General features: G+C 41.8%; 1 protein-coding gene across 6 annotated transcripts in view; it reads left to right on the forward strand.

Moving 5' to 3' along the window:
• ppargc1b (peroxisome proliferator-activated receptor gamma, coactivator 1 beta) overlaps nucleotides 1-26,761 on the forward strand; it is a 152,351-nt gene that overhangs the window by 99,245 nt on the left and 26,345 nt on the right. For 4 of the 6 annotated variants that reach the window (XM_041193574.1, XM_041193572.1, XM_041193573.1 and 1 more), the window contains 2 exons: nucleotides 15,803-15,979; nucleotides 25,415-25,606. In XM_041193574.1, the coding sequence (XP_041049508.1) occupies nucleotides 15,803-15,979; nucleotides 25,415-25,606 (369 nt within the window). The remainder of the gene's footprint in view (nucleotides 1-15,802; nucleotides 15,980-25,414; nucleotides 25,607-26,761) is intronic. The other 2 variants (XM_041193575.1, XM_041193576.1) reach the window with 1 other exon arrangement.

Here is a 26,761-nt window from a genome sequence, read left to right on the forward strand (position 1 = left end):
GAGGATGGGAATTCGTCTTCACAAGGTGGTCACTCCTACCGATACTGTCATGGACAGATGCATCTTCAGCCAGCAGATTGGTGAGGTTGAGGTCAAGTATGTTTTCCCCTCTTCTTGGTCCCCTCACCACCTGCCACAGACCCAGTCTAGCAGCTATGTCATTTAGGACTTAGCCAGCTCCATCAGTAGTGGCACTACCAAGCCACTCTTGGTGATGGACATTGAAGCCCCCCACCCAGTGTACATTCTGCACGCTTGCCACCCTCAGTGCTTCCTCCAAGTGGTGTTCAACATGGAGGAGCACTGATTCACCAGCTGAAGGGTGGCGATCAGCAGGCGGTTTCCTTGTCCATGTTTGACCTGATGCTCTGAGACTTCATTGGGTCTGGAGTCGACATTAAGGACTCCCAGGGAAACTCCCTCCTGGCTGTATACCACTGTGCTGCCATCTCTGCTGGGTCTGTCCTGCTGGTGGAACAGGACATACCCAGGGATAGTTGTGTTGGTGTCTGGGACATTATCCGTAAGATATAATTCCATGAGGATGACTCTGTCAGGCTGTTGCTTGACAAGTCTGTGAGACAACTCTTCCAATTTTGGCACAAGCCCCCAGATGTTAGTAAGGAGGACTTTGTGGGCTCGACAGGGGTGAGTTTGCTGTTGTCATTTCCGTAAGTTGATGTTGAGTAGCCTGTCCAGTTTCATTCCTAATAGACTTCGTAGCAATTTATACAACTGACTAGTTAGGCCATTTCAGAAGGCAGTTAAGAACCAACCACACTGTTATTTGGCTGGAGTGACACATAGGCCAGACCAGGTAAAGACAGCAGAATTTCTTCCCTAAAAGACATAACTGAACCAGATGGGTTTTTACAACAATCGACACTGGGTCATGATCCTCATTAGACTTCTAATTCCAGATTTTTTTTTATTGAATTCAGGTTCCACCATCTGGATGGGATTTGAACCAGAGCGTATTACCCTGGGTTTCTGGATTACTAGCCCAGTGACAATACCACTACCACGCCAGCACATCCCCATTATCAGCATTAGAAAGGGCAAAATGGGCACTTAGTTCCTCTTTATTGGCAACATTCTGACTGGATCAGAAAAAGGCATAAATAATGAACTTTGATGCTACCATCATCAAATTCTATATTATCCTTTCTCATTCACAGTTAGCATTACAGAGACATTACATCTGGTTCACTCCAAATATTTTTTGTTCATGTTGCCAAAACGAAAGACTGTGTTAACTTGCAAGTCCGTGCTCTCTGTGAACTGATAGGGTCACCAGGTGACCAATGAAGTCTTTTCTCGATGTGGTACACAGTGGGGATGGTGTAGGATGGCAGCACACCTTGCTGATCTCTCCAAAATTGGTAGAAAATAAATTAGTCTTTATCGAAACAGGAATAATATAGAAGCAAAACGAATATAGTTGTAGAATACAAGATTTCTTATCAGCATTTGAAAATTACTCTAAAGAGATTAAAATTCGGAAGCCACTTTACTTCTAGTCTTTGACTACAAATGTTTTTTATTGTGAGGAAGGCAGCTCCTGGTGTCCTCCTTTTGCCTCTGGCACATATGTTCATTCTGCAAGAAGGAAATGAGTGCTATAAGCCTGGGTTTGTTTGCTTCTCCCCTTTCATTCAAGTTGGGACAAGAGGAAGTAGACAATTAGCACTCCCAATTAATCAGTTAACCTACTGTGCAAGATTTTCACCGGAAACGGTAGCTTCTTTGATGCCAGATCTACACAATTTATGCACCTTCAGGATAAAGCAAAATTGTGAGAGTCTTGCTTGTAAGACCTCCTTGTGGGACAGTTGCAAAGGCTGTAGAATGTCAGTATTTGCAGCTGACAGCCCGTTGAACAATATTAATTATTTCTGTGGTCTAGGCAGACTTGGCATCTGCTGTGCTTTGTTAGGCAATGTGACGTCCTTGGACCTAAATGGCATAGATATCTACAAAAACAGTCAGGCTGTTTAATCTGCCTACAAGCAATCAAGGTAAAAAGATATGGGGAGCTGCAGATCACTTTAAATATTTTCCCAAATAATCAGACTTCTCAGAAGCCAGAAACTGATGACCATTATAAAAATTGTCATTCTATTAGCAAGTTGAAGATTCTAATAAAATATATAAGGAATGAAGCAAGGTAGGTTTGTCACAAGTGACTGCATCATTTTATAATGCCTGGTGATTTTTAGTGAAAATTGTAGGAAGAATACAAATCAGAAGATGCCAGATTGAATTTTGATTCCTGGCTAGAAGCCGGTGGGTTACGTTGGCCATGGGTCAGATGCTACAGTGGGAGGTCTTTCCATTTTAATAGCCAGATTTCATTGACATCCTACTGGCTAGCTGCACCTGAAATGGACGTCTCCCTGCTTCAAGAAGATCCGAGAGCCTGGAGACTGTCAGCAATGGGCTAGGAAGGAAGCTTTGCAGGTGGGAAGGAGTGAGCCTGAGATATTAGCACCCTGATTTTTTTCTTTTGCATTCTGGAGAACATTCCATGTAGGACTTCCACATCTTGTCCGCCAGTGCAGCAGGGATTTGCTGTGGATGCCCTACTCACTCAATATTAAAACTCGTTGAGATCCAATCTAAGTAATAGGACCCCAATTTACATAAGTTTGGGAGGTGCCCACCTGAGATAGGCAAATGCCTCAAACCACTAAACCCGCCATTAGAATGGCTTGGGATGGAAATGTATTGGTCAGCTTATTGCTTCCATTTTATCTCCCATTTTGCTTGGTTTCCATCAGGCAGAGGGAGTTAGATGACAGGCTCAACCCCCACCTCCTGGTGATTCACAAATCTCCTATATGCTGTATTATAAATGCCACGCAGCAAATTTACACCAGAGGAGGCCTTTTGGTCCACTGTGTCTGTGCTAGCTCTTTGAAAGAGCTAACAAATTCATCTCATTCTCCTGCTGCTTGCCCAAAACCATGCAAATTTTCCTTTTCAAGTAGATATCCAATTCCTTTTGAAAATTATTATTAAATCTGCTTCCACTGCAAATTCAGGGAGCACTTTTCACAACATCGTAATGCACTGCATAGAAAAAATTCACCCCCTTTTCCCCAGATTTTAAAGATATATTCCACAAGTGACATGACCTTGTAAATCAGACCTGACTGTACCTCTCCGTCCACTATGAAATGTGCACCTTTTAAATCTATAGTTTATACTAGTTCAAATTTCCATCGTGTGTGATTAAATTAAGAAAACACAAAATAACTGCTTTTGCGTATTTGACATTTAATGTGACACGTATATGGTGGAACCATTTCTAATGGAAATAGTTTTCCTATATAGTTTTGACATGCTAAATTGCACCATTGAGAGGTGTTGAATTTGGCTCTCAGTGGCAAGGTTGAAACAATGATGCACGCCAATGTGGAAGGTAGGACTGTACAGCCAGCTAATGTCAAAACTCAATTCTTCTGTGACCAAAATAAAATGACAACTGCCACATTCAGTGCCTTCAGTAACGGAAATTTGCACTTGCTGCCATAATACTTCGCAAGGAAGCAAGAAATAATGCTTGTGAGGTGATGCTCTTTGCCTTCACAGGCATGAATGCTGCCTTCTAATAATAAAAACTGAGTATGTATAAATAACACTCCAAGAACATGGGACCCTATTGGGAATTGTTTGCTGGCTAGCCAATTGTGTCGCTCCAGTTTAATTAACTATCTACTAAACTGTTGAAGTATATAAATGTCAACATGATACTGGATAAGGACGCTGCTCATGTGCTGAAATACTATCTCAGTTGCTTTGCGCTCTAGCCTGTGGTATAAAATAGGTCCCTTCACTCCAATTAAATAAATGAATTGTGATGTAGAAGAGCTGCTCAATTATGGGAAACAAAACTGCCTCATGGTCAGAGTTCAATATAATGAAATGCTTTTGATGGTAATAAAAACTCTGAAACTGTTGTGGAGAGAAATGTTGTTCTTGACACAAGTTGAAATGTAACAAAAACACAAAGTGACCCATTTAGTATATTGAATTAAGGTTAGATGCTCACAGTCAGGGCATACCTGCATTTGGAGGTAAAACCACTTGCATTCAGGCTGACATAGAGTTACAGAGGTTGTGACATTTCTCTTTTTGCCAATTTTATTGCCTGAATCCACGTGAGTAAAGAATTGTATAATATCAGCAGAGGGTGATTTGTCCATTTTGGTAGCAATTTCGTAGCAAGTGTTTGAATTATCAGCAGAACATTTTTCACCCGTGAGTATCGATTGGTGTAGCGGTAGTTGGCAAGTATATTGCAGTGAGCATGAAGAAAGAGAAAAATTGCATTTATCTAGTGCATTTCCCAATCTCAGAACATCCCAAAGTGCTTTTCAGCTAAGAATGCAATATCTTGCACCCAGGAAGGTTTTACAAATAGCAATGTGATAATGATCAGATAATTTGTTTTAGTGATGGTGGTTGAGGAATAAATAATGGATGGGACGTTGGGATGAACTGCTCCAGAGAGCAGGTGGAGCTCCCATTTAACATGCATAATATGCAGGACTACTTGCATGCCAAACAGCAGATGCAGCATTCAGTGGACAGAACTAAGCAATCCCACAACCATTGGATCAGATCAAAGCTCTGCAGTCCTGCCACATCCAGTTGTGAATGGTAATAGACAATTAAACAACAAACCGAATGAGGAGGCTCCACAAACACCCCACCCTCAATGATGGGAGAGCCCCACATGTCAGTGCAAAAGACAAGGCTGAAGCATTTGCAACCATCTTCAGCTAGAAATGCCAAGTGGATGATCCATTTCGACCGCCTCTTGAGGTCTTCCTGACACGTGCCAATCTTGAACCAATTCGATTCAATCCATGTGATATCAAGAAATGGCTGAAGGCACTGGATACAGCAAAGCCTATGGGCCCTAACAACATCCCAGCAGTTGTATTGAAGTCTTGTTCTCCAGAACTAGCCGCGCCCCACACCAAGCTCTTCCATTACAGCTACAACACTGTCATCTACTCAATGATGTGGGAAATTGCCCAGATATGTCTTTTCCACAAAAATTAGGACAAATCCAATCCAGCCAATAACTGCCCCATCAGTCTACTCTCGCCTTCCATCACTTCCATAGCTGGTAATTATCATTGTCAGTGGTATAAAGCAGCACTTACACAGCAATAATCTGCTCACCAATGCTCAGTTTGGTTACAGCCACGGCTACCCAGCCCCTGACCTCATTTGCAGCATTGCAGTGTTCAGCTCCATTCACAACTTCTTAGATATTGAAGCAGTCCATTCTGGTATGCAGCAAGATCTGAACAAAATTCAGGCTTGGACGGATAGGTGGCAAGTAACATTCGCACCACACATGTGCCAGGTTCCAATCTCCGTAGAGGCTAATAACTTCTAAAAAGAAAATCAAACTTCCAGTTAATAGCTGAAAAGGATGACAGAACAAGATTTCAAGTTTTGAGTCTTTAACTGTAACAAACAGATTAGAAGCACTATTACTAAACATTATTTTTGTAGACACTTTATATATTAAATTACAGAACAGAACTTTGCCCATTTACTTTTAACACACACCAAAAAACACACTTCACAGGTATACTTTTCACCTACCCTTAAGTAGCCATTCGATTTTCATGGATTCAGTCCCAGGTGATTCTTAGCTCCCAAGGATTTACTTCCATTCCTTTCCTTTCCCAACCTGGTAACTTTTAACCCCGGAACTGCTTTTCATGGTGAGGGTTTTTCCTGGTAATCCTCCCTCTAGTGAAAGCTAGATGTATCTTCCAGCATTGTTTCACATCTTCACGAATTTGGTCTTTTCCAAACAGGAAAGCAAGCTCAACCCACATTCCTGCATGCTGAACCATGGAGACTTTTGGCCTCTAGTAGCTCTATCTCTCACAGATCCTGGCAGACTGCTTGTGTCTGAGAGTTTCGGGGATATCTTAGAAACCCTTCCCCCTCACAGCCTATCTCCATGGCAATATGAATCACATGGGCTTTGTATCCAGGTAGAAATGCTGATTCGCTATGGTTGAGACCCAACTCTCTCTCACCTGAGAAGCAAATTGACAGTTTACAGCATAACTGTTCACAATCCGACAATCTAAAGACTTCCTGGGACTTTGGAGGCAAGCAGTCAACACAGATACTGTGGCCATTGCTTCCATTTGTGAACACCTTATTCCTCCTTTCCATCAAACAACCTTCCTTTCATCTTGAACAGCTGCATCACCCAGGCCTGTTTTTAGGCAGACTTTGAAGCAGGTCACATGACTCCCTTCATTTTGCACTAAATTAAAGATACCTCATAACTGGAAATGATCATCTCCAACAATAAAGAATCTAGCCATCCCTCTTTGACGTGCAATGCCATTACCATCGCCAAATTCCACACCATCAACATCATGGGGATTGCCATTGACTAGAAACTTAATTAGAAAAGCCAGATAAATACAGTGGCTACAAGAGTAGATCAGAGGCTGGGAATTCTGCAGCAACTCACCTGACTCCCCAGTGCTTGTCCACCATCTACAAGGGCATAAAGCAGGATAATGCCAGAATACTCTCCACTTGTCTAGCGGAGCTCCGAGAACACTCAAGAAGGTCGACACATTCTGGGACAAAGCAGCCCGCCTGATTGGCACTCCATCTACCACCTTAAACATTCACTGCTTTCACCACTGATGCACAGTGCAGCATTGCATATCATTTACAAGATGAACTGCAGCAACTCTCCAAGGCTCCTTCAACAGCACCTTCCAAACCCACGACCTCTACCACCTAGAAGAAAAAGGGCAGCAAATGTGTAGGAACACCATCATCTGCAAGTTCCCCTCCAAGCCATACACCAGCCTGACTTGGAACTATATCACCGTTCCTTACTGTGACTGGGTCAAAATCCTGGAATTTTGTTCTGAACAGCATTTTGGGTGTACCCGCATCTATAGACCAACAGTAATTAAAGAAAGGGCTCTGGCCTTGCCCCGATGCGCAGGAAAGAATGAAAAAGAACTGCAAATTCTGAGCTAGTGGTCAATTTTCTCTTGCCTATTTCTTCTTGAGATCCAGCTCCCCTATAAAACAGACTTTCATTGGTAAAAGAGACGATCACTGTTTGCTGGAGGTTAAGACTATCAGAACTCAAACCTCTGGCTGAATGCAGAATTATTCTAGCTGAACATGCATCTCTTATTATAACATTATATGGCCATGATGTGCCACAGTCTTCTGAAAATGACCATCAAATTCTGACTTGTTCAATGCAAAATACATTATGGATGGTTTATAGATATTTTTGTGCTGCTGCAGTTTAATGTGACCCTTCTAACAATTAAATTAATGAATAGGACAACACATCTAGCTGTTTTCATCATGTTTTCTAGTAAATACCCATATAAGAGCACAGAACAGGTTCCTGTGCATCGTTATGGATGCTGCATTTCTCTTTCAAAGCCATGACTAACCATATACAAACTATACCCCTGAATGAGATTACTGATGGACATCAAACTTAAATGCAGGAAGTGCAAGAGTTATTCTGAACTTTTCAAAAATGATTACTTGGCTACTTTCGATTGACTAGCTGTAACTTCTAAATAGCTCATTTCAGTGAATTCAGACTCTCAGTTACTTCAAAGTACCTTCAAATGAATTGCCTATTTATGTGTAAGAATGGCATCACTACAGATCTGATTTGGCTGGACACTCCAAAAAGACACTCTCAATTAAATTAAATAATAGATGATGAAATTGTTAACTAAGAATTCTTCAATCTTCCATGAATTAGTGCCTGTTCACTAACTCAGAAGTCTCAGTATTTATTATCTGTTTTTTACAGGACTCTGTGTGATTATTAATTCAAATCAGCCATTACCAAACAAGCTGTTTATTACCTAGCTGGAAAACTTGTGTTCTATTCAGGTTTTGTGAAAGTTATAAGCCAATTACTGAAAATCATGCTGTTAATGACCAAAGTTTTGGCTTTGGGGAACTGATTTTGCTGAATCTGAGACAGCTAAATTTGCTAATGCAAATAAAATCCTCAATTAGCTGCATTCAAAAACTTTCTGGTTGTTGTGCAACGTGCTGCCGTAGCACTATTGTAGGTATGGGTAGTAGGACTTCTCTCTCTCCTGTGGTCCACCAGTTAATTCCTTCAACCAAAGAAACACTTAGGACTCATCCACAACCATGTCAAAGCAGCTCACTATATATAATAGATAAATGCATCAGCAAAGCACATTAAAGAAATAATTTGTATTTATATAGTGCCATTCACTGCCACAGACTGTCGCCAAGTGCTTCAAAAGTAACAAATTACTTTTGAAGTGCAGTCACTGTTGTAATGTAAGAAGCATATTTCCAGTATCGTACAGCTGAACAACACTAACTCGTTTTGAATAAGCCTTGCAGTCTTCCATTATGCAGCATATGAAGCATCAGTTCTTCAGAAAAATAGTACTGGCCAACTCCCAACATAAGTGCACTGAGAAAGCATTTATGATGCAACGTTTGAAGGCATTTGAGACCTTCTCTACTACTGAACTCTAGATGTTTACATCAAAGAATTGTGTCCACGCCAGATCTTCGTTAGAGCAATCCAAAACTAATCTCACTGTCACAGGCTCTCCCTGTAGCCCTGCTTCTACTTCAAATATTTATCCAATTTTCTCTTAAGAGATACAGTGGTTTATGCCTCAACGACTTGCTGTGGTAAAGCATTTTGTGTTCCAACAACCTGCTTGTGCCTTGTAGATAGTGGACGGGCTTTGGGGTGTAAGGAGAGTTACTTGCCTCAGAATTTCCGGTCTTGGACCTGTTTTTGTGGCCACAGTATTTCTATGTCCTCAGTTCACTTTCTTGTCAATGGTAACCCCCAGGATATTAGTAGTGGGAAATTCAGTGTTGGTAATGCCATTGAATGTCAAGGAGAGATGGTTAGATTCTCTCTTGTTGGAGATGGTCATTGCCCGAAACATGTGTGGCATGAATGTTACTTGCCATTTGTCAGCCCGAGCCTGAATGTTGTCCAGGTCTTGCTGCATTTGGACATGGACTGCTTCAGTATCTGAGGAGTTCCAAATGGTACTGAACGTTGTACAGTCGTCAGCGAACATCCCCACATTTTATCTTATGATAGAGGAATGGTGTTTGATGAAATAGCTGAAGATGGTCAAGCCTAGGACACTACCCTAAGGGACTCCTGCAGTGATGTCTTGGAACTGAGGTGATTGACCTCCAACAACCACAATCATCTTCATTCATACTAGGTATGACTCCAACCAGTGTTTCCCCTCCGATTTCCATCAACTTCAATTTTGCTTGGACTCTATGATGCTATACTTGGTCAAATGCTGCCTTAATGTCAAGGGCAGTCAATCTCCATTGGGAACAGAGGTAGTGTAGCACCATTTCCTTGGAAACAAGTCATCATTTAATTTCTTTAAGAGGGCATTGCTTTTAGTTTCAGTGTGCAGTTTAGAATAAATTCACTTTCTAATTTATTTTAAATTATTTAAAAGTTGGTGATGACATCAGTAATGAAAAAACTAGAAAGTAAGATTTGAGATGGAAGAAAATTTAATTGGGAAAAAATTACAAAAAGACCACAAAAATTAGTATGAATGTAGAATACTGAATAAGGTAGTAGGGCCAAATAAATACACACCAGATTTTCCATTACATCAGTGGGGAAACACACCGGCCCAGAACATGCCTGGACAAGTGTGATGTGCAGAAGTCAAGACTTAATGTTAGGGCCTTGCTTTGATCACGGACATCCGGGGAGCAGAAGATGTTGGAGCCCTATAGCTCCCGGACCCTGGAGGATGCTGGGTAGATTCTCATGGACATGGCTCTCCTGCGAAGCAGCTCACTGAAGGTGGGAGGTCTCCGTTGATGCTTCGGCTCTGCTTCGCCATGGTTTTGGCAATGGGCTGCTGCAGATGATCGGCAAGGCGGGGGAGAGGAAGGTCACGCTGTGATTGGGAGAGGAAGGTGTAGTGGGGTGGGGGGCGGGTGTGGAGGAAGAACTAGCCGGGTGGGTGAGGTTGGTGGGAGGTGGGATGGTGATAATTTTGAGATGGGGAGGAGGGTGTAATGGGGGAGCATGCGGCAAATGGAGAAGTAGGTGTGAGGGGGCGGTGAAGGTTATATGGGTGGGAGTTCGGAGGCGGGAAGATGCTGGGAGGGGGGAAATAAGGGTGGAAGAGGTCAATGTGGATGGAGTGGTGTTGTCAGAAGGTAGAGAACGTGCAAGTACACCTAGACATCCTGGAAAGACAAGTGTTTGGATTGGTAGGTGACAGTGGGGAGGTGGAAGGTGATGTTGGGGGCACGAGTGTGATGGGGGCAAAGACATGGGTGACTGGGGAAGCTGACAATAGACTTGACAACTACTATTTCACAGAATTTTGCAGAGGAGATTTACCAGGATGTTGCCTGGGCTGGAGAGTTGGATAGACTGGGGTTATTTTCTCTGGAGCAGAGAAGATTGAGGGGGGACCTGATTGAAGTGTATAAAGTTATGAGGTGCATAGATAGAGTAGACAGGAAGGAACTTTTCCCCTTACTAGAGAGATCAATAACCAGGGGACATAGATTTAAGGTAAGGGGCAGGAGGTTTAGAGGGGATGTGAGGAAGAATTTTTTTCACCCAGAGGGTGGTGGGAATCTGGAACTCACTGCCTGAAAGGGTGGTAGAGGCAAAAACCTTCATAACATTTAAGAAGTACTTGGATGTGCACTTACGATGCCATGGCATACAAGGCTATGGGCGTAGTGCTGGAAAATGGGATTAGAATAGTTAGGTACTTGTTTGACCGGTGCAGACTCGATGGGCTGAAGGGTCATTTTCTGTGCTGTAGACATCTATGACTCTAAATCAAAAGTGAGCAGAGCTGCATGTTGGACAGGCACAGGTGCTGCATGGGAGTGCAATACGTGGGTGGGCAGAGATGCAGGTCAGCTCAGATGGACAACTGAAAGAGAACCCCAGCAGGCAGCATTGAAAATGCTTGGGACAGTAAGATGAGTGTGATGGAGGAAGGCTTCACATGCATGGGAGAGTGCCTGCACAAGGCTCTGAAAGGCCCTGCCACACACGCATACTTGTCCCTCCAGAATCATTTGTGGTCCGGCTGGGTGCAGCTGAACTGCTAGTGGGGAGGCGATGCAATGAGAGGACTTGTGAAGCCTGCCAATCCTTTATAAAAGACACTAGCATTGACCCTACTACTGATATTAGGCTAACCGGTCTCTAATTCTCTGTTCTCTCCCTCCCTCCTATTTTAAATAGTGGGGTTACATTTGCCACCCTCCAATCTGCTGGGACTGTTCCAGAATCTACAGAATTTTGGAAGGTGGCAAACAATGCATCCACTATTTCCATGGCCACTTCCTTTAGTACCCTGGGATGTAGGTTATCAGGCCCTGGGAATTTATCGGCTTTCAGTCGTAATCATTTCTCCAGCACCTTTTTTTGGTAATACTAATTTCCTTCAATTCCCATTCCTCACTAAACCCTTGGTTCCCTAGCATTTCTGGGAAGTTATTTGTGTCTTCCTCTGTGAAGACAGAACTAACATAGTTTTTTAAATGCTCTGCCATTTCCTTGTTCTCTATTAGAAATTCTCCCGTTTTGGACTGTATGGGACCTACATTTGTCTTCACTAATCTTTTTTCTTTTTATATACTTACAGAAGCTTTTACAGTCTGCTTTTATGTTCCTTGCAAGTTTACTCTCATACTCTATTTTTCCCCTCTTAATCAATTCCTTGGCGCTCCTTTGCTGAATTCTAAACTGCTCCCAATCCTCAGGCTTGCTACTTTTTCTAGCAATTTTACATGACTCCTCTTTGGATCCAAAACTATCCTTAATTTATTTTGTTAGCCATGGTTGGGCCGCTTTTCCTGTTGTGTTTTTGCACCAGAAAGGAATGTATAACTTGCAATACATACATTTGTTCCTTAAATATTAGCCATTACCTGAGCGCCTTTTAGTGAAGTTCCTTAATCTATCTTAGCCAACTCATGCCTCATATCTTCCCAGTTTCCTTTGTTTAGCTTTAGGGCCCTAATTTCGGATCAGCCTACTTCACTTTCCACCCTAATGAAGAATTCTATCATGTTATGGTACTTTTCACTGAAGGACCCCGTACAACAAGATTATTAATTAACCCCTTCTCATTGCACAATCCCAAATCTAGGATAGCCAGTTCCCTAGTTGGCTCCTCAATGTACTGGCCTAAAAAACCATCTTGTACACACTCCAGGAATTCATCCGCCACAGTATTATTGCTAATTTGGTTTGCCCAGTCTATATGTAGATTAAAGTCACCCATGAATACTGTAGCACCCTTGTTACAAGAATCTCTAATTTCCTGTTTAATGCCATCCCCTACTTTACCACTACTGTCTGAAGGCTTATAGACAACTCCCACGAATGTTTTATGCCCCTTGTTGCTTCTTAGCTCCATCCACACTGATTCCGCATCGAGATTTTCTGAGCCAATATCCTCTCACTATTACACTGATTTAATCCTTAACTAACAACGCCACTCCACCTCCTTTTCCTTTTTGTCTGTCCTTCCTAAATATTGAGTACCCTTGGGTTTTTACCTCCCGGCCTGGGCCACCCTGCAGCCATGTCTCCATAATCACAATCATATCGTACCCGTTTACATCTGTTTGCACTGATAATCCGCCTACCTTATTGCAAATGCCCTGTGCGTTCAGATGCAGTGCCTTTAGACTTGTCTTTTTATCAGTTTCACATATCTTTTTTTGTACTGTGACTCTATTTGCTGCTAGCCCTTGTTTCCTCTGCCTTCCACTTTTGCTTTCTACTTTTCTGTCTTACGTGCCTATCTTAGTTTCCCTTTCCTGTGTCTCCCTGCTCAGGACCCCATCCCTTGCCCAGTCCTGGTCTGGAGACATGAAGTAGACTGCACTCTGGTGGGCTTAAAAATGGCACCTGGGGCGAGGAAGCACTGAGATCACAGCATAGCAGGCAAATCTGAGCCCGCCCACCAGTGATCTGGAGTGTTTCCTGTGAATGCATTATTAATGAGGCAGAATGCGTGGGGGATGGGACGATACGGCGTGAAAACCCGCCATTGCAGCTGGTGGGTAAAATGTCTTTTTTCACGCCCGCTACCACACTTAATGCAAATCTGGGATGATTCTGTCCTAGGCGTGGAGTGAAATCATAAAAAAAATTAACATATATTTCAGATTACTAGCTGAATCCCCAGTGAGACTACCAGCATATATCAAAACACACACTTGCACATTTGCTGTCAGACAGCAGTCACCTTGTGTTGCAGTGAAGGAAAGTGCTATCATTAGAAGGGGGATTCAGTATCGAGAAACAGATGGGGTTTCAAGTGCATTACCTGTCAACAGCATCTAGTGTGAACCTGCAGTGTGACATCAAGCTTGCTGCCAGAGACTGGAAGGAAACTCACTCAGATTGATTGTTCCTCCTCAGTACTACCAAAATGTGACTTTCAGCAACCATTTGGAATTGATTATCTTGGGTCTACATACTCTACAGGACCTTCAAAGGACTGATTGGAAGAACTGATTTAGACAAGCAAAATTAATTTGAATTGATTAGACCAAGATTTATTTATTTTTTTATTTAGTTTAAAAAAAGTCACTGAGCACACAAGATCCTGCAAGCAGGTGTGACTAGAATCTTTCGTGGAGGCTTTACTACAAAGGAGACCTTGTGGGTAATAGCTTATTCAAAACAGCACAGTATGATATATGGCTATCCATCTTATTGAGGTATTTTGTCATTTAAAGATTGCCTGATGTACTTTGTGTGAAGGGAATTCTTCTATCTTATTATGATTGGAATCATACAAGGCAGTGCATTTTCGAAATTTTATTTTGTTGTGTCTTTATCTGTTACACCAACCAACAAATGAAGAAGAATCAGTGTAGGCAAATATTTCTAAAACTAACAAAATAACTCAGCCACTAACATGGCGATCACTGTAACAGAATAAAAATTGTAATTAACCACAATAAATTGTCACCGAACATTTGCACTGATAGCACTGCATTGTAAGATTGCTTCAAACCCATGTTCAACCTTCTTATCAAGCATTGTAGAATAAATTAAACACTGCACTATTGCATTTTGATTATTGCTGTCATATCTTTTGTGAGAGAGGTTTCTAGGCCTCGTGAGGTAATAACAATATTGAATTTTATTTGGGTTTTTAAGTCATTATAATACCCTTTTGTCCTTCATGCCCTGAAGTGTGCCGATTCTAACTGCTCAGCTGAATAGTATGTGTATAATTCTAATGCTGTTATGGACAGTCAGGCTGCCGCTAAATTGATTAAGTACTATGGTCTAGAAATTGTATCATGCCCAAATTGAGTGTGATTCAGACACAGCATGTGCTAGAAGTGCCTAATAAGGCCAACAGCATGATGAAGGGTGGGGCGGTAATAAGATGGGAGCCTAATGTGAGTTTGGGGAAAGTTGTGGGAGGAAATTGGGAAAAGGTGAGAGGAAGCTGGTAGTGGCCTGCACCTGGAGTGCTCCTGCTCCTCTTAACTTCACGTTAAGGTAAATTTTCGAATGGTTCCTCTTTTGGCCTTGCATTCAGGACAACTCAATTTTCAGACATGATCCTAACACATGAATATATCTAAATGACACCTGATCTATGCTTTAGGCAGTCACCAGGCCCAAATCAAAGTAGTGTTGGATGTTTTACTAACATTGCTTGGCAACTTCTTTGCACCTGTCTTCTACCTAGAAAATGGGTTCCTTCAGATCCAGTCTCACCCTCTTAATGTTAGACACACCCACATTATACTTTCTTATTCTTTCTGTAGTCTGTCGCATACTGTGCATGGTATAACATTAACATTGGCTAACCCTGGAAAGTTTAGCATGTATCATGTACCATTTACCTGTCATCTGTATTTGAAAGAATGTAGGTACTATTTGCCCTCAATCAACTTTGAAGGGCCTGGCGTGTAGATTTTGGATACTTCTATCATTGAAATACAATTTAACCGTATATGTATTGCCTGTAAAACTGCATAAATTAGATTAACTATGCTTATTTAGTGCCTTTTATGTTCTTGGGACATCCCAAAGCACTTCACAGCAAAAGATTTATTAGTGAAGTGTAATCACTTCTTTTCTAGACAGTTGTGTAGACAATTTGTGAACAGCAAGGCCACACAAGCAGCAAACTAGACAACTAACGAGTTAATCTGCTTTGGTGTTGTTCCAAGGGATGAATATTAACCTGGAAAGAGAAGTTGCAAAACATTTTATGCTTTTTTAATTGCTCAGATTATATGCCTGCAAGGAAAGCATTATTACCTATGATAGTGGAATGTGATTATCGTAAACTTGACCTGATTGATATATTCCTAACCTATGCTTGCCAAGAACTAAATTCCTATCAACAAAAGGCATATAAATGCCTTTTTTAGACTTAAGATTGGAGACATGAAGTCAATCCATTAGAGTCAGAGTGTGGTAGTAATTCTACACAATGCTTTACCATGCAGAATTTTTGAAATATTAACTGTATTTAATATGACAAGGATAAAGTCAATGGGGGAAAAAATAGTTGGTCCATACTTTTACTTTGCCATCAAATTTGCAGTGTGTCACAGTGATCATCAAAAAGCTATTACTGTATCAAGCCATGTTAAAAGGTTAATTTTATCTAGATTGTTCCCTCTTTCTGTGACTGAGGTTTATAGCAGATGAACTCTGATTATACTCCTTGTCTTGCAGTTTGGTTCAGTGGCTGGTGAGGACCGACTATACTCAGACTTTCCAGAAATTGACCTTTCCCAGCTGGACGTGAATGACCTTGATTCAGTTAGCTGCCTTAGTGAACTTCGGTGGGACAATGACCAAACAGAAATAAGTTCCAGCCAGTATAGTACAGATGATTCTGAGCTTTTTGAAGTAAGTATGCATTTCAGTTCTTGTACTTATTTCTGAAAGTGGTAAATAAGCTTAAACTTAGTAGAAGATAAATCCTTGAAGTTCCACTGAAGCTAAAACATTTTGTTATGCTAATCATATGTCATTTCTATATATTTTATATGGGAAGTGGTAAACTGAGATCATTATGGGTTATCAGGCTGTGCACGCTCATGTATTAGCCAAAGGATATTGAAGACCACACCGGGGTTGTTTAATATATATAAACCTAATTACTATCAATGTAATGAACACTTGCATCACACACACAGGGTCGTTCCATGAGATATGCTTGAGGGGCAAATTGGCTGAGGTGGATTGGGAAAATTAGTTTAAAATTATGACTGTACATATGCAATAGATAATCTTTAAAGAATTATTACATCGTTTACGGCAATTATACATTTCTTTAAGGCACAAAAACCCAAAAAGAAAACTCAATCAACCATGGCTAACAAAGGAAGTTAAAGATTGCATAAGATCAAAAGAGAAGGCCTATAAAGTTGCCAGAAATAGTAGTAATCCTGAGGATTGGGAGCATTTTAGAATATAGCAAAGGAGAACCAAGAAATTGGTAAAGAAAAGGAGAACAGAATATGAATGTAAACTAGCAAAAAACATAAAAATGGACAGTAAAAGCTTCTATAGGTATGTGAAAGGGAAATGTTTCACTAAGAGAAATGTGGATCCATTTCAGGCCGAGTCAGGAGAATTTGTATTGGGGAATAGAGAAATGGCAGAGAAGCTAAATGATTACTTTGTGCCTGTCTTCACTGTGGAAGATACAAGAAATCTCACAGAATTAGAGATCCAAGGGACTAGAGAGAATGAGGAATTGAAAAAAAAATGTGTATTACTAAGAAGGCTGCATTGGAGAAAGTAATGGGACTGAAGGTTGATAAGTCCCTAGGACCTGATGGCCTACATCCCAGAGTTTGAAAGAGGTAGCGATAGAGATAGTGGATGCATTGGTGATCTTCTTCCAAAATTCTATAGATTCTGGAATGGTTCCTGCAGATTGGAAGGTGGCAAATGTCTCTCCACTATTGAAGAAGGGAGGGAGAGAGAAAACAGGGAACTACAGACTTGTTAATCTTACATCAGTAGTAGGGAAAATGCTAAAATCAATTCTAAAGGATGTGATAAGTGGACACATGGATGATAATCTAATTGGGCATAGTCAGCCTGGATTTATGAATAGGAAATCATGTTTGATGAACCTGTTGGAGTTTTTTGAGTATGTTACTAACAGAATTGATAAAGGGGAGTTGGTGGATGTAGTGTATTTGGATTTCCAGAAGGCTTTTGATAAAGTCCCCCACAGGAGGTTGGTTAACAAAATTAAAGCACATGGGATAGGAGGTGGTATACTGGCATGGATTAAGGATTGGTTAACAGGCAGAAATCAGACTAGGAATAAACAGGTCATTCTCGCGTTGGCAGGCTGTGAATAGTGAGGTATCACAATGATCAGCACATGGGTCCTAGCTGTTCACAATATTTATTAATAATTTGGATGTGGGAACCAAATGTAATATTTCTAAGTTTGCAGATAACACCACGCTAGGTGGGAATGTGTTGTGAGGAAGGTGCAAAGAGGCTTCAAGAGAATTAGGACAGATGTGGTGGGCAGAATCTTCCATTTGGCATGCAGGGGTGGGCCTGACACCTAAAATGATGCATGATAATGTCGGGCATGCGTCCTGACATCGTGATATTTCGTTCGGCAGGCGCGCTCCAGAGTCGGCTGCGCATCCGCCGAAATGTTAAGGGCCTATTAAGACCATTAGGAAATCAATTAAAGTATTGAAGAACGCTGCACATCCAACCTTAAGGTTAACGGGCAGGCGAAAAGCCTAAGTGACCTTTGCGTTATTCAGGAAATCTTATCCAGAGGTGGGATGAGGTTTCCTGAAGCTTTTATAAAACAAATAAATAGCTTCTCCCACCTTTTCAAACATGTCCCAACTCATGTAACACAGTTACAACGGGTACATTTTTGAATAAATTTTTATATCAATTCTTTAATTTTTATGATATCCATTCAATCTTCAGCTCCGTGCCTCAGGGAGATTGCTGTGCTCTTTCATGCTGCCCCTGACTCTCCACCCTCTCCCCTCCTCCGCAGGTAGCGGAGAGCACTACGGAACACGTATTATGCTGGGCGGGCCTTGATTGGCTTGCCCGTGTAAAATGGCGCGCAGCCAATCACGGGCGGCAATTGGCTCTGCGCTCGCTCCCACCCACCCAGCCCACTCCTACCCACCCAGCCCCCCCGCCATAGGAAAAATCCAGGCCAGTAAGTGGGCAAGAACATGGCAGATGGAATATAATGTGGTAAAATGTAAGGTTATCCATCTTGGTAGGAGGAACAGATGTGCTGAGTATTTCTTAAATGGTGAGAGTGCAGATGTACAAAGGGACCTGGGTGTCCTCATCAATAAGTCACTGAGAGCTAACACACAGGTGCAGCAAACAATTAGGAAGGTTAATAGTATGTTGGCCTTTATCGCCAAACGGTTTGAGTACAGGAGTAGTGAAGTCTTGCTTCAATTGTATAGAACCTGGGTTAGACCTCGCCTGGAGTATTGTGTGCAGTTTTGGTCCTCTTACCTTAGGAAGGATATTATTGCCATAGAGAGAGTGCAACGAAGGTTCACCAAACTTGTTCCTGAGCTGGCAGGACTGTCCTATGAAGAGAGATTGGGGAAACTGGCCCTGTATTCTCTAGAACTTCGAAGAATGAGAGGTGATCTCATTGGAACCTAGGAAAATATTTAAAGGGATAGACAGGGTAGATGCAGATAAGTGTTTTCTCTGGTTGGGGAGTCTAGAACCAGGGGACACAATTTCAAAGTAATGGGGGAAACCATTTAGGACCAAGATGAGGAGAATTTCTCTTTTTTACTCAGAGGTTGTGAACCTTTGGAATTCCCTACCTCACAGGGCCATGGAAGCTCAGACATTGTTTAAAGTAGAACTCGGCAGATTTCTAAATGCCAATGACATAAAGGGATATGGGGATAGTGTGGGAAAAAGGCATTGAAGTGGATGATCAGCCATGACATTGAATGGCAGAGCAGGTTTGATTGGCTGATTGGCCTGCTCCTGCTCCTATATTCCTACTCATATTTTATTAATCTTATTTAAAATTTTGGCTGTCCATTCTCCTGTGTTATCAATAATCGAGGCCTATGGCCTATGATTTATCCAAGACATCTAGTGCATCCTAATGTAATCATCCAGTCATCTACATACTGAAGCTCAGTGATTTTGATTTTGATTTTGGATCGAAGGTGATATAGGTTGAACAGTTTCCAGTCTGTTCTGTAGGTCATATCCACGCTGTGGTAGTTTGCTGGAAATGAGTGCAGTATTGCAGCAAGGAAGATGGAGAAGAGGGTTGGTATTATGACACAGCTGATGATAAATGTTGAGTTGTTCAAATCCCAGAGGGAAACTTGAAACAGCTGTCATACCAATTTTTGCAATTTGTATGTTTTGAGATGCAGGCTTCGAATTCAGTAATAATAAGACCACCGAGTCTCGAGGTTTTTATGAAACTAAATTAAACATTTATTAATTAAAAGATTGCAAACATTTGTAATACATATCTGTACAAACTACTATGATAATAACTTCTTTAAAAAATCCCAGAATTAGTCTGACTCTCAGTTACACCTCCATAAAAGGGAAAAGGGATGAGTGGGCCAGGACTCAGGTATTACATGAACACTTTGTATCTGTCTTTACCAAGGAGGTCGATGCCACCTGGGCCAGTGGCAGTGCCAAAGGGCTGGAGAATTGCAAACATTACGGCCTTGTACAAAAAATGGTGTAAGGATTAGCCCAGCCGCTACAGGCCAGTCAGTTTAACTTCACTGGTGAGGAAACTTCTCAAAGCAATAAATAGGGATGAAGTTAATATTCACATGGCCAAATGCGGGTTCATTAAGGAAAGCAAGCATGGTTTTCTTGGGGGAAAAATCTTGTTGCCAGGGTTAGAAAAGTGTAGCTACGAGGAGAGATTGGATAGGTTGGGGTTGTTTTCCTTAGAACAAAGAAGGCTGAGAGGTGACTCGATTGAGGAGTATAAAATTATGAAGGGAATAGATAGAATGGACAGGATAAAATTGTTTCCCTTGGTGGAGAGTTCTAGAACCAGGGGACATAGATTCAAGATAAGTGGTAGAAGGTGTAGGGGGAACCTACAAAAACTTTGAGGAAGAGGGTAGTGGGTGTCTGGAATTCGCTGCCCAAGTTGGTGGTAGAGGCAGAAACTCTAAACTCTTTTAAAAAGTACCTGGATCTGCACCTTAAGTGCTGTAAGCTGCAGGGCTATGGGCTGGGTACAGGAGGAAGGTGGGATTAGAAAGGGCACCTGGGTTTCCACGGGCTGGCATGGACAAATGGGCCAAATGGCCTTCTTCTGTGTTGTAACTTTTCTATGGTTCTATGGTATTAAGGCAACAGTAAAACACACAGACTTAAACAGACCCCTGGCAAAGCACACTCTGGACGTCGCATTCAAAATGAGTTTCTTTCAGCTCTGGATCCTTGCAAACAGCGGCTTGAGGCTTACAAGCTGGAGGCTTTAGATATTAAAATCCCTCCCCTTTTACCAACAGTCTTCTCTTCTTTTTATGCGTATTTTCATCTTTGAATGCAAATTCTCATTGTATCACTAGGCTTTTTGAACTTTACCTCTTCTAACAATAAAACCCCTTTCATAACACCAATTTTATTAATAAGCTTTGGAAAAAGTAAACATGCTGTTTGGCTTCTTCAGGCTAGATGTAATATTTCACCCATTCTTTTGAATGGTTTACTTAAAAATGCTAATTGCCCCCTTTACACTTCACATTGTAATTTCCCTATGTTTACCTAATTACTATTTCAAACCTGCTTCTCTTCTATACATTAAAGCCTCTAGACCAGCTGGCTTTAATCTAATTAAGACACACACACTCTCTCTCTCTCTCGCGTACACGCACATACACACACACACACACACACACACTAGAACTCTAATTTAAAATAATTTCCAATAACATTATAGACATTCTTATATCTTGACGGTTGGTGCAATTACAAAACATTGCTTGACCCCAGTCTTCACCGAGATAGGGTCTGTGGTTGTTCTGTTGTTGAGGAATGCAATTTACATGTCATTGTGGAGTAGGTGGAGGATGGTGACAAATTTCTGAGGACTGCTAAATTTGAGGAGGATACTCCATATGCCTTTGTGGTCCACAGAGTCAAAGGCTTTCATGAGGTAAAGAAAGGCAATGTAGATGACACATTGTGTTGATGCAGTTCCTTGCATTTTTCTTGAATTTGCCGTACAATGAAGATCAGGTCTGTGGCGCCTTTTGATGGGCAAAAACTGCATTGCGACTCTGGAAGGAGTTCTTCAGCCATTGGGAGGAGGATCCTTACAGTGATCTTTCCTGTGGCAGATAGCAGGGAGATTCATCTGCAGTTACTGGAATCCCTCTTGAATATAGTCATGATCACAACATCCCTGAGATCCATTGTCATGCACGTATCTCCCCTTATGAGCGATAGGAAGTTGTGTAGCTGTGCCAGGAGTGTATCTCTGCCATGTTTCAGAATTTCAGTAGTGATTCCATCTGTTATAGGGGCCTTGTTATTTTTCAGCTGTCGAATGGCTATTGCAACTTCACTCAGGATCAGGTTAGTGCATGAGCCCTTGAGTGCTTGAGCCAAGGATCATTTTGACAGTGCTGAAGGAACTGCGCATGTCATTGATGTCCACGTGTTATTGGATTCCCCTTGTTCTGTCTACTCCGTATTTGGTCATTGTGTCACAGATTTTACGCTATCCTGCTCCCTTCAGCTGCTTGTAATAGTGCTGCCTTTCTCTTGAGGTGTGGTGGCGTTTCCAGTCTGCAAAAGTTCCACGCTTACACTTGATTTTAGGTCCTGTATCGTTCAGTAGTTTCATCAAATCACTCACAATATTTTCTGATAGAAAGGCCAAGGTGCTCTTCGCAGGTATTTGTTATGGTGGAATTTGGGTTCAGCTAGGCACTATGGGCAAAGTGTAACTTCTGGTGGCTGGAGATTGAGAAGTTGGTAGTGAGGTGCTGACTGAGAAGAGCTGCCTTGAGGGAATCTTTGAGGCCTTCAGTTTCAAATTTCTTGCTTCTGTTGCCTCCATCCTTTTTGGGGCCAGGCTGATGGAGATGGTAGATTGGATAAAGTGGTGACCGGCCCAGCATTGTCGGTACCTGTCATGGCTCAGTTCATGTGGACACCACTGCGGTCCCTTGCTCGAGCAATGATTTAGTCAGCCAAGTGTCATTGTTTAGACCCTGGATGTTGCATGATATCTTGTGCTTGTCTCACTGGTGGAGCAGGGTGTTGGTTATGACAAGCTCATGTTCAGGACATTTCGTCAGGACGAGGACTCTGTTGGAGTTTGCTTTCCTGACTCCTTCCTTGCCTATCACACCCTTCCAGAGATTTGCTCCCTTCCCGACTCTGGCATTGAAATCTCCAAGAATGATCAGTTTGTTACCTGCTGTGTGCACTCACTCAGAAACTGAGCTCCAGTCAACAACTCCTCTGAGTTATATAAGAAAATAGGCCTTTCACTGATCACCCAGAAAATGAACTTCCAACCTGCTCCCACAGCACAACACCACCACCACCCCCCACCCCCGCTGATTAAGATCAATGGCGAGATCCTGGAAAATGTGGACCATTTTCCGTACCTCTTGACTAAGGCAGACATCGATCTTGAGATGCATCATCGCCTCCAATGTGTCTGCTCAGCCTTCGGCCGACTGAGGAACAGATATTTGAGACCAAGATCTCAAGCCTAGATTAAGGTCTTGGCTTACTAGGTAGCAGTGATCCCTGCGGTGCTTTATGCTTCAGAGACAGGACAATCTACAGCAGGTACCTCAAAGCACTATAGAAATACCATCAGCAGTGCCTTCGCAAGATCCTTCAAACCAAGTAGCAAGAAAGGCAGTCCAACAGCAGCATCCTCTCCCAAGCCAACATGCCCAGCATCGAGGCACTAATCACTCAAAACCAGCCGCACTGGATGAGACATATCATTCGTATGTCTGACACCAGACTCCCAAAGCAGCTGCTCTACTCAGAACTCGAGCATGGCAGGAGAATCCCAGAGGGACAGTGGAAACACTTTATCGATGACCTCAAAGCATTCCTAAAGAGATAAAACATCCCTGGTGAAGGTCAGATATAGGTTGAGGAGGGGGGTGGTTGGGGTATCGGCAGCAAGGGCAGCGGAGTGGCTTTCAGCAGACGACTCAACCCCCCCCCCCACCGCCCCCCAAACTCCTGAGGCTGGGTTCCTTGATCAGGCACCAAATGCCTGACAATGAGGGATCCCACCTCCCATGCCCCCTGCAGGAGCCCACAAGGATTTGCTTTTTGAACTTTCCACGTGCCGACTTTCCTACCTGCCACTGGTATTCAGCTAGCCCATAAGCGGATATTAATTGGAAATATCTAGACATGGTGATGGAGGAACTTGATATGTTGACAAAACAAAAACAGAATTACCTGGAAAAACTCAGCAGGTCTGGCAGCATCGGCGGAGAAGAAAAGAGTTGACGTTTCGAGTCCTCATGACCCTTCGACAGAACTTGAGTTCGAGTCCAAGAAAGAGTTGAAATATAAGCTGGTTTAAGGTGTGTGGGGGTGGGCGGAGAGAGAGAGAGAGAGAGAAGTGGAGGGGGTTGGTGTGGTTGTAGGGACAAACAAGCAGTGATAGAAGCAGATCATCAAAAGATGTCACCAACAATAGAACAAAAGAACACATAGGTGTTAAAGTTGGTGATATTATCTAAACGAATGTGCTAATTAAGAATGGATGGTAGGGCACTCAAGGTATAGCTCTAGTGGGGGTGGGGAGAGCATAAAAGATTTAAAAATATTTAAAAATAATGGAAATAGGTGGGAAAAGAAAAATCTATATAATTTATTGGAAAGAAACAAAAGGAAGGGGGAAACAGAAAGGGGGTGGGGATGGGGGAGGGAGCTCAAGACCTAAAGTTGTTGAATTCAATATTCAGTCCGGAAGGCTGCAAAGTGCCTAGTCGGAAGATGAGGTGTTGTTCCTCCAGTTTGCGTTGGGCTTCACTGGAACAATGCAGCAAGCCAAGGACAGACATGTGGGCAAGAGAGCAGGGTGGAGTGTTAAAATGGCAAGCGACAGGGAGGTTTGGGTCATTCTTGCGGACAGACCGCAGGTGTTCTGAGAAGGGTCATGATTACTCGAAACGTCAACTCTTTTCTTCTCTGCCGATGCTGCCAGACCTGCTGAGTTTTTCGAGGTGTTTTTGTTTTGGATTTCCAGCATCCGCAGTTTTTTTGTTTTTATATTGATATGTTGACAGACGGGCATGATTCTGTGAGTAGAACTATTGTGAGCTTGTTGCTTGACTAGTCTGTGGGAAAGCTTTCCCAAGTGCGGCACCAGTCCCTGGATGTTAATGAAGATGATTTTGCAGTGTTTTCTGAGCTGGGTATCCTGATTCAATATCTAGCTTGCAGCCAAGTGGCCTTTCTAGTTTGATTCTTGTTCTTCTTGCAGCATTAACTGAGTGACTTGCTAGTCCACTTCAAGAGGCAATTAAGAGTCAATGTCTGGAGTCACTCGGCCAGAATGGGTAGGGTTTCCTTCCTTGAAGGACATGGAACCAATTAGATTCATGTTTACTTTTACTGGTACTAACCTTTTATTTCCAGATTCAAATTCCCAGAGTGCCCAGAAATGACATTCTCTGGTTTTATTAGCCAGGTCTCTGGATTACAAGACCATTAATATAACCCACCATGCTGAAATGGAAGAAATTTAGCAGGGGCACCTCAGCACTCAATACTGATGCAATAAAGAGCAACAGCGATGAAGCTCCTCATAGTTGTTTCCACCTATGGAAATATATTACAACCAATGTAATTGTCTAGAACCTTGCTGCTTTTGTATAGAAGTACAAACATGGTATAATTGATTTGCTAGAGCATGCTTTCAACCTCAAGAAGCTTCTGAATTTTGGCCTGCCCGTTGATCGTGCAAATTCTCTGAGCCTTTTGTGCTCTTAGCAGCTGCCAGAGTAATTTTTTTTGACCTTGTTACAGTTCTTTTCAATCTGCATTATTATATATATATAAAAAAAAACAAAGTTCACATTGCTCCCACCAGGCAATAGATTAAGTGGGATGTAGAAAATTGCAGGCTTCCAAGATTCAAATCCCAATGGGTATACAAGATAGTAGAAAAGCATCCATCTGTGTTGCTCAGTTTATACAGAAGAGATTAAAAATAAATGTAAAATTCTATGTTCTTCATAGTTGCAAAATTAAAGGCAGTGCAAATGTGTCAAATGCTGTTATCTCTTTATTTTTATGTTGTAGATCATAGAGGAAGAAAATGAGGCCTTGCTGGCTGCTCTCACTGAGACACTGGACGACATCCAAGAAGATGATGTGAGCCTGTCTGCGTTCAAGGAACTTGCAGATGGAGTTGTGACTGATTCGTTGGAAACTGCCTCATTATCAACACCAGATGGCAGTCCTCCCACCACAAAGGCTGATGAACCATCTCTAGTAAGAATCCTTCCTACTGTTTAAAAGGAATTGGATGAGCCTCTGGGTACCCGCTGCATGGGTATAATGTAGGCAAAATAAGGTCTGATTTTTTTTAATTTTCAGGTTTAAAAATAGCAAAATAAGTTTTTTTTTTTGTTTCCTGTTAAATTGCATGTAACATTAATCACTTCTATTATTAAAATAGGTTGCTGAAATCAAAAATGCGTGCATAAGATAAGATATAAAATATATGCCATTCATTTAAAAATGTTACAACCAGCTGCAACATTTTTCTTAAATAGGCTTTCAATTGATGAGCCTGTGTGTCACCCCAAATGCCGCCAATGGTTGGCCATAAAGAGCTCTCTCAAATTTAGATTAAGATGGTCAGTTCTCTACTCACCCACACTCACCTGCTCCCCGCGCATCCTGCCCCCTGCCACCCACCACCATCCACCTACACCAATGCCATCCCCTCCATTGAAAGGGAAAATTAATCTCTTTAGGTTCCTTGCCCAGGTCTGTATCCTAATATTTTAATTAAATATGAATTTATAGGCCAGAAATAGAGCACAACATATCTGTAACAGTATACTTAAATAAATTGAATAGGTTTAGTAGATTGAAAAAGTATAAATGCACTTGGTATAATTAGTTATGTTAATCCTTTCACTGTAACATTTAACTACAAAGTAGCTAAGATCATATTTGACCATGCTTGGACCAAAAGATTCATGCACATTTTCTTCACATTATGTCATCTATAGCTTTCCTCTAATTATTTTAAAAAATAGTAAATGTGACCATTCAGTTTTATGTTGTCAAAGTGAATTTTTGTACTAACTTTGTTATACCAGAAATAACTCTATTTTTGTTGAATAAATCTTGTGGATATTTAAATGAGTCAGAATTTTCAAAGAAGTGGTGGATGCAAAAAATAGTACATACTTGGGCATACTGGCAACCCAGTAGGCTGATCAGAGGATTCAGGTGATTCCATTAATCATGTCAATGCATGAGCAGTTTATAATCTGTCATCTGAAATGTGAGATTAGATTATATTTTTTAATATTGCTCCCTGGTGTCTTGTTATTTATAATATATACTGTTTCAACTTTATTCTGTTTTCGGTCAGGTTTTGTGTCATCAGCAGCTGTCAGTACAGACGCCAAC

The sequence above is a fragment of the Carcharodon carcharias genome, chromosome 8 (assembly GCF_017639515.1).
Source record: "Carcharodon carcharias isolate sCarCar2 chromosome 8, sCarCar2.pri, whole genome shotgun sequence".
In the NCBI taxonomy this organism is placed as follows: domain Eukaryota; kingdom Metazoa; phylum Chordata; class Chondrichthyes; order Lamniformes; family Lamnidae; genus Carcharodon; species Carcharodon carcharias.